The sequence below is a fragment of the Neophocaena asiaeorientalis genome, unplaced genomic scaffold (genome assembly GCF_003031525.2).
Source record: "Neophocaena asiaeorientalis asiaeorientalis breed wild unplaced genomic scaffold, Neophocaena_asiaeorientalis_V1.1 scaffold119, whole genome shotgun sequence".
Taxonomy (NCBI): domain Eukaryota; kingdom Metazoa; phylum Chordata; class Mammalia; order Artiodactyla; family Phocoenidae; genus Neophocaena; species Neophocaena asiaeorientalis.
The window spans coordinates 621,525-630,388 of NW_020175821.1; the positions used below are offsets into that span (position 1 = coordinate 621,525).

The 8,864-nt window shown below is 45.2% G+C and overlaps 2 protein-coding genes across 4 annotated transcripts in view; both read left to right on the forward strand.

Annotated features, from left to right (window-relative positions):
- CATSPER2 (cation channel sperm associated 2) overlaps positions 1-1,976 on the forward strand; it is a 14,761-nt gene extending 12,785 nt beyond the window's left edge. The window contains exon 13 of the mRNA XM_024732585.1: positions 1,837-1,976. Within this exon, the coding sequence (XP_024588353.1) occupies positions 1,837-1,868 (32 nt within the window). The 3' untranslated portion in view covers positions 1,869-1,976. The remainder of the gene's footprint in view (positions 1-1,836) is intronic.
- A 5,373-nt stretch (positions 1,977-7,349) lies between these two features.
- STRC (stereocilin) overlaps positions 7,350-8,864 on the forward strand; it is a 17,047-nt gene continuing 15,532 nt past the window's right edge. For all 3 annotated transcript variants that reach the window (XM_024732579.1, XM_024732580.1, XM_024732581.1), the window contains exons 1-2: positions 7,350-7,702; positions 8,010-8,795. In XM_024732579.1, coding sequence (XP_024588347.1) covers positions 7,657-7,702; positions 8,010-8,795 — 832 coding nt within the window. In that variant the 5' untranslated portion in view covers positions 7,350-7,656. The remainder of the gene's footprint in view (positions 7,703-8,009; positions 8,796-8,864) is intronic.

An 8,864-nucleotide genomic window follows, 5' to 3' on the forward strand; every position in this document is an offset into this window, starting at 1 on the left:
TTTTTGCGGTACGCGGGCCTCTCACTGTTGTGGCCTCTCCCGTTGCGGAGCACAGGCTCCGGACGCGCAGGCTCAGCGGCCACGGCTCACGGGCCCAGCCGCTCCGCAGCATGTGGGATCCTCCCGGACCGGGGCACGAACCCGTGTCCCCTGCATCGGCAGGCAGACTCTCAACCACTGCCACCAGGGAAGCCCCAGCCTGCCCCCTTTTGTACATGTTTCTTCTCTTTGAAGGTCACCTTTCAGACCTCAACAGTAAGGGCCTCAGACTCAAGTTCAATAGCTATGGGGATTAGACAGTCAGCAGAAAGCCCACAAGTGCCCACTGTCCTCAAGAGGTTTATGAATTACAGATTCCTCTTCCTTTCAGTCCCTTCTAGAGTCAAGTCTATGCAGAGAAAATATGTGATCAAAATAGTAAAGTTTAGGACTTCCCTGGTGGTCCAATGGTTAAGAAACCGCCTTCCAATGCAGGGGACGCAGGTTTGATCCCTGGTCGGGGAGCTAAGATTCCACATGCCATGGGGCAACTAAGCCCATGCGCCGCAACTACTGAGCACACGTGCCACAGCTAGAGAAGCCAGCGCGCCTCAACGAAGATCCTGTGTGCCGCATCTAAGACCCGACACGGCCAAATAAATAAATAAATGTTTAAAAAAAATAGTAAAGTTGGGACTTCCTGGTGGTGCAGAGGTTAAGAATCTGCCTGCCAATGCAGGGGACATGGGTTCGAGCCCTGTTCCAAGAAAATCCCACATGCTGCAGAGGAACTAAGCCCGTGCGCCACAACTACTGAGCCTGTGCTCTAGAGCCCATGAGCCACAACTACCGAGACCGTGTGCCACAACTACTGAAGCCTGTGCACCTAGAGCCCGTGCTCTGCAACAAGAGAAACCACCACAATGAGAAGCCCGCGCACCACAACGAAGAGTAGCCCCCGCTCGCTGCAACTAGAGAAAGCCTTTGCGCAGCAATGAAGACTCAACACAGTCAAAAATAAAATAAATTTTTTTAAATTCTCTAAAAAAAAAATAGTAAAGTTTGATTTAAGCTGAGAACTACCTGCTCAAAATTATTTTCCCTAAATTTCTCATTTGAGATTTCACCACCTAGAGATTAATTTGGATCAATGAATTTTCCCTCTAAAATTTGAAAAGTTAGGGGCAATTTTTTTTTAACAATTTAATGTGGATTAGTGTTATCCTCCTAATACCTAGCTGAAGTCAACCCCAAGTGAAAATATCAATGGGGGAAGAGGAATGTGTGTGTGGTGGGCACAGGAGAGCAATAAGAGGAATTTATAACATTGGGACATGGAATTTAGAGCAGGATGTCAGACAGGCTTTGCCTACTTCGAATATTGCATTGTTATCCTGCTCTTTCCAACTGTCCTCAGCTCTGCCTCCCCATTTGTTCTGGGGAGAACGGGGTGAAAGGGCGACGAAGGTAGCAAGATGGCTCCCTTAATCCTGATTAATTCATCTGTGGCAAAGAGGACAGACTCATATGGCTTAATTTAGGGTAAAGATTAGTAAAACTTTTTTTTTTTTTTTTGCCTCTCCCGTTGCGGAGCACAGGCTCCGGACGCGCAGGCTCAGCGGCCATGGCTCACGGGCCCAGCCGCTCCACGGCATCTGGGATCTTCCCAGACCGGGGCACGAACCCGTGTCCCCTGCATCGGCAGACGGACTCTCAACTACTGCGCCACCAGGGAAGCCCCAAGATTAGTAAAACTTTGAGTGGAAACCTAGAACCCAGAAAAACAGGGTCTTCACCAAACATTTGTATGTTCTGAATATTCTTACCTCTCCAGCTTCACAGTCTGTTTCTTTACAGTGCAGGCACTGATGAATTTTGAAGACAAGTAAAGCTGACAGCGGATGGCTTCGCTATCTTTGGCAAAAATTAATGAAGGGAAGTGTTGGAAATGGAGAATTCAAAGTATAAATGTCTAATAAATCCTGCTGATAATTGTACAGTGGTCTGTCTCTGAGACATAGGGGATACTGAAAGATATAAGATCAGGTGAAAGTTCAGATGCCAGTGAGGCCCATGGTCCTTGGCTTTCTACCCTTTCCACAGCTCCTGAATCTCACTCTTTCTTTGGCTTTGTCACTATAGCCCCCACCTTTTCTATAGCATCTACTTCCTGCTAGAGTCCTAATTCCACCTTCTCCCTCACTGGTGGGTACAGGACCCTGGGGGTTGGGGGTAAGGAGATCCCAGGAGCTGTGAGTGTAACTAATTGAGAACTGTTGTTTCCCTTGCTACTCTAAGAACATTGCTTCTCCTGGGCACCATTAACTTCAATCAAACATCATTTTCACCTGTTTCTGTGCCGAAAGAGTGTCCCTTTATTCTATTTCCTTGCCTTTTCTGAGGGCATTGATTCTGTTGTGTAGGGGGCGGGTCAAATCAGTATGTCCCACAGATTTTTTAGAGTCAGTCTATCTCCTGTCAGAGTAGGAACACCTTTTATATAGAACATCACTGAAAGGGGATTATCCAATGTTTTAATGTTTCTAGTTACTGGTGACTTATTATCTAGAGGGCATCATGTTCCATTGTTGGATGAATCAAGTCTTTAGACGTTTATTATTAAAAATTCTATCACTTACTGAGTGCTTAACATATATGAACATACACATGTATGAAGAATACATGAAACACTGAATGGTGTTCTTTAAAATGGTAAATTTTATGTGAATTAGATCTCAATTTTTAAAATAAAGTAAGAAAAGATTATTTGAAACCAATAACCAACATTATGTTTCAAGGAAAAGCATTTTAGTCATTCCCCATAAAATGTGGGACAAAACAAAAATATTTTTAAAATAAATGTCAATATATAATATTGTATTAAAATCTTATAATAAGAAATAAATACTTGGAAAGAAGAACTACAAATACTATTTTTAGACACAATTGTATACCTAGAAACCCCAGAGGAATCAAATAGAATTAGAGATAACAAAGAATTTCCATTAAGTACAAATAGAAGAATTGAGGACTGGAGAGAGAAACCTGGGAAGCAGGAACACTTAAGGGATAGGAGGAGGAGGAGCCAGAAAAAAGCCTGAGAGGGAAGAACTGAAGAGACAGGAGGATAATCATTCTAGAGTAATGTCCCTAGAATTTCAAGAAAGGAATGGTCCAGTAAGATCTGGATTGGAGCATCCGTTGAACCCAGCAATCAGAATACAATAAATATAATAAAACAATAAGGAAGTATTTAATAAATCTTACATGTGCTATCCACAAAGTACATGCTCATCGAGCAATATCATTGAGTGACTTTGCTCAGTGTGGTCTGAGGACCAGCAGAATTGGCTTCACCTGACTTGTTAGAAGTGCAGAATCTCAGGTCCCATCCTCAGGGCCTGTTGAATCAGGTGTTACATATGCACATTAAAGTTTCAAAAAGCACTGCTTTATTGCTATGTGATGACTGATCCCTTTCTGCTTTCTATAGTTAACCTTCTCAAATGAATGGCCCGTGCATGCTGCCTCATTCTTTAACTCCTTCCTTAACGAAAATGATCTGGTTTCAATTCTATTGGAATGAAATTTATTTAACAAATTTGAATTTTTCCTATGTTCCTATGTTCCAGACACTGTTATAGGTGTTTGGATATGTCAGTGAATGAACAAGACAGAGATCCCTGCCAGTCCTAACTAGCTCCCCATAAGATCCCCAAGTAATAAATAACTTGTATGAAGACAGTGATTTTACCTCCCTCTGTTTTTTTCCCCAAATTATCTTTCCAGCAGCCCAGAGCTGTGTGATAACATCTGCTCAAAAACAAAACCAAACTTTTTTCTGACTAAATAAAAACATTTTAAGGTCTGAGGATCAAGCCCCACTGGCAATGAATCCATTACTCCTCCAGCTTCCTTTTTTATCCTTGCCCTAACCTAATAACCCTGCTATAACTTTTCCAGTATTCTCAAGTCAAGGAAGAGATTCAGGCTCTATGCCAGGTAAGTATGAAGGTTCCTCAGGAGCATTTTGGAAGTGAAGTTAGGATTTAGATATTGTGATACAATTGAATTTTTTCACATATGGTTTGTATTAAGCTTTTATTTTGGAACATGGTTTCCCCCTTTGATCTTCAATTATCACTCACACTGTCAAATATCAATGGATGGATACATAACTTTTTTTTATGTATGGTGTTTTATGTAAGGTGTTTCTGTTTAAGGACACCTTATTTAATACATATTGTTGATTCATTAGCATTGACCTCTGTCAACAACACTATAACTCATGCTTGAATAAAGTTTATCAAACACACGTTTTCTCTGTAAGGTGCATCACAGCCTTCCTGTGCTTAGGAACACTAGAAAGCACTTCAGCACTAAGCTGGGGGACCATTTTAAACAGTGAAATCACCAACAAAAAGCACTAAAATGCTAAAATTGTGGCACTAAATAGATCATGAAAAGGACACTGATTTACAGTATGAGAAGAAGGTGGAGTATTGCCTTGTTTCCCATCCAAGTACTAACCAGGCCCGACCATGCTTAGCTTCCGAGATGAGATCGGGCACATTCAGGGTGGTACAGCTGTAGAGGAGTATTGCCTTGTTTGAACTCAGCTGGGAATGTACACATCAGGCGACTCAAATTTTTTACCACTCTGCAGATGTCTGTGAATGGTTGTGAAAATGCCATAGGTATTGATTTTGGGGTCACAAATAAATTTTAGTGAGTGGAGGAATCTACAACAGAACTCAAAAATGAGAATTTACTCTAAATGCTGTGTGATAATCTGGAGCTTTAGGCTAGTTGGCCTTATGACGCTGCCATCTCAATGTGTGGTTTCTCGGTTACCTCAACAGGGAAGAGATTGCTGGAGCATCATTCACTAGCTCTTAAATTCTTTCGTCATTCACTATCCATTAGCCAGAACTAATCACCTGACCCCACCTAACTGCAAGAGATCTGGGGACTGCTTGGATCCTTAGTGAGCAATATATATCTATGTTTAAGTTACAAAAGGCAAACCAAAAAGGGAGAAAAACAATTGCACTTTACAAAGGGAGGCCTCTGTTCTAGTCAGACAGAAAGTGCCCTGTGGTTGATTTGGGAGATTGAGGATGCTTCATATTTCTCAACTCCTTTGGCTCCTTGCAAGTATCTCCATTCCAATTGCCAGATCACAGAGCATTCCAATCACCCCACCAATCTAATCCATTTCACTTTAGCAACACACATGATTAATATCGTGCTCTGGACCCCCATAATTTCAGTTTGTTGGCTCTGGTTTTCTCTCTTTCCATTTGCTCATCTGAGGAGTGGAACTTGTCTCGCTTTTGTTGAACCTTACCATGGTATAAGCAGTAACTTGCTTGTATTGAATAAGGCTGATATCTTTGCTATAAATCCTAAGCACGTCATCCTCAGTTGGCAGATAGCCTGAATCCTTGGCAGCCACAGGATTGCTTAACCTGATTGCTCCATCATCATGTGGAGTGCCAAGAATTTCCCCTCCTGGGTTGAGGGCGTCCTCATTGTTCCCCTCTCTGCTTGACTCAGCTAGCTCCATACTTGCTCTAAAGGTCTTTCACTCAAGACACTACTTCTTGGTGACAATTTCTGTACTAATTAGGACTCTTCAGTTTCAAATAAAAGAATTCATATTGAGCTAGTCTAATAATAATAGTAGTCACATTTAGTGAATGTTTATTCTGTACCAGTGTCTGGCACATAATGGGTGCTTACTCTTTTTGAATGAATACCAGGCACTGTGCTAAATACTTTAAAATGCCTTATCAAATTTAATACTCATGACAACTCTATACTAGTATTTCTCCTTTTTACAGAAAAGAACACTGTGCCACAAGTTTAGAAACTGCGCAGGACACACTGCTAGTATATGCTGGAGCCAGGACTTGAGCCCAGCCATCTCATTTTTTTGCTACCCTATTAGCAAAAAGGAGAATTTATTATAAGAGGGTTGTTATAGAATCAAGGGCGGAAATTCAAGTGGATTGCAGAATGGGCTGGAGCCAGGAGCTAGAAAGCTGTTGGGAACCCAGGCCGTATTCTTCCTCTGATTCTCCTCTCTGCTTTTCAGACTAGATGTACCTTTGATAAGCAAAGAGAAAATATTGGCAAAGTTATACAATAGATCATTTCACTGGTTCTAACTTTTTGACTCACCTTGGAAAATCCCAGCACTGCCCTCACCTCCTTTGATTGCGTGGGCCAAGGTATTCTATTTCTTTGGGCCTCCATTTCCTCATCTATAAAATGAGAAGTTTTTACAAGAGGATTCTTCAAGTCCTTTCCAGCTCTAAAATTCTATGATCGTGGGCTTCCCTGGTGGTGCAGTGGTTGAGAGTCCACCTGCCGATGCAGGGGACACGGGTTCGTGACCCGGTCCGGGAAGGTCCCACGTGCCGCGGAGCGGCTGGGCCCGTGAGCCATGGCCGCTGAGCCTGCACGTCCGGAGCCTGTGCTCTGCAACGGAAGAGGCCACAACAGTGAGAGGCCCGCGTACCGAAAAAAAAAAAAAAAAAAAAAATTCTAGGATCGTAAATGGACCTTCCAGGACAGAGGCACATTAATAATGGATTTAAACGTATGGGTTTGGGCTTTAGAGAAGGGTTCTAAGGAAAGAAGGACAGAATATGGTTTGAGTGGAGCCTGTGGTGAATTACTGTTTAGAACTGGTGTCAGGTAAAGGCCTTGGGGGCCTTAAACGGAGGGCAGAAAAGACTTCTCACCCTGACCAGATCAGAGAGATGGATCTCTCTGATCTATGAGCAGTTTCTGTGTGTGTGTGTGTGTGTGTGTGTGTGTGTGTGTGTGTGTATGCATGTGGGGAATAGCCCCCTTGCATAGTTACTTAATCTGGTTTATTTCTTTTCTCACCTCAGAATTTTCTAAGGGCTTTCTCCTGGGCCACAGGAAGAGAGCCAGAGGGCAAACCCAAACACTTGAATGGCCTGATGAGCAAGTCACTCCTCTCTGTGTCTATTTTCTTATCCACAAGATGAGAGGTTTGGTCTGTGTGATCTCTGAAATCCTGCCCAACTCTTTAACATTTTGTGGCTCTGGATACTGAATCAAAAGCCCCTCTCTTCCTGAATGCTCCATCCTTAGACCAGACCTTTGTCTTCATTCCTCTTCTCTGTTTACATCTGCTGCCCAGATCCATGCTCCTGGCCCCCTTTCTTCTTCAATTCCCTCAAATTCTACTTGCTTTTTAGCTCCTTTGGGCCCTCTTTTGTTCTTATATTTCTATTGTTGTTTATTTAATATTATTTATATATATTTCTTATATTTCTGCAGACCCTCCCAGATTACACTCCTGATCTCCAGAACTGCTCCATCTCTATGTCTGCCTACTCCTATCTGCATCCTGGCTCCTCACTGAAGTTATATCCTTGGGTTCCTCTGAGGGCCCCCTGGGATCCCCTATCATTGGTCCCTCTGACAGGCACACCCTTCTCCAAAGCCAAAGGATCAGGTATTCAGTGGCTCAGGTGACAAACCTGCTGTCAGGTTACGGATATTGTTTCCTGAAAGACCACACTACAGTGTCAGTGGAGACTCAGGCTGCCTGCAGTGCCCTGCCCTCACCTGGCTATCCCACACAAGGTGAGAATAACCAGAACTCACCTCTAGTACCAGCGCTTACCTGGAAACATGGCTCTGAGCCTCTGGGCCCTGGTGCTGCTGCTATCCTGTGGAGGTGAGAGGAACAGTGAGCTGGGCTGGGGATGAAGGGGATGGTTGCTGGAAAGAGACTTAAGAATGCAGAGATTAACTGGTTCGAGAAAAAATAAAGGGGCAAGGAAGAGGGGCGGAGACTGGAGCTAAGGGAGAAAATGAGGGTTAAGAAATCAGGCCAAGACTTACTGTAGGTTGTTGAAAGGGACTCAGCTCACCATCTTTTTCACCTCATCTTTATATCTAGGCAGGGACTGGGCTCCAGGGCAGGGCTGAATTTGGGTTCCAGGCTTTTCCCCTTCAGTGATCTCTGGTTTCTCTTCTTACAGTGACTCTGGCCCCTACTGGGCCTCAGTCCCTGGACCCTGGTCTCTCCCTCCTGAAGTCTTTGCTCTCCGTTCTGGACCAGGCTCCACAGGGGTCCCTCAGCCGCTCACGGTTCTCTGCATTCCTGGCCAACATTTCTTCTTCCTTTGAGCCTGGGAGAATGGGGGAGGGACCGGTGGGAGAGCCCCCACCTCTCCAGCCCCCTGCCCTCCGGCTCCATGATTTCTTAGTGACGCTGAGAGGCAGCCCAGACTGGGAGCCAATGCTGGGGCTGCTGGGGGATGTGCTGGCACTGCTGGGACATGAGCAGACCCCCCGGGACTTCCTGGGGCACCAGGCAGGTGTGCTGAGTGGACTTGCAGAGGTGCTGCTGGGAGCCTTAGTTCCCGGGGGACCCCCTAGCCCTACCCGGCCCCCATGCACTCGTGATGGGCCCTCTGACTGCGTTCTGGCAGCTGACTGGTTGCCTTCTCTGCTGCTGTTGTTAGAGGGCACACGCTGGCAGGCCCTGGTGCAGGTGCAGCCCGGTGTGGACTTCGCCAATGCCACAGGCCTCGATGGGAGGGAGCCAGCCCTCCACCTTTTGCAGGGTCTGTTGGCTTTGCTCACCCCAGTGGGGGAGCTGGGCTCTGAGGAGGCTCTTTGGGGAGGTCTGCTGCGCACAGTGGGGGCCCCCCTCTATGCTACCTTCCAGGAGGGGCTGCTCCGAGTCACTGACTCCCTGCAGGATGAGGTCTTTTCCATTCTGGGGCAACCAAAGCCTGATGTCAATGGGCAGTGCCAGGGAGGTGAGTGCTGCTGGGTCTGGGGCTGGGCTGTGGCAGGGCAAGGAAGGGTGAGACTGGGGTAGTTCTCTT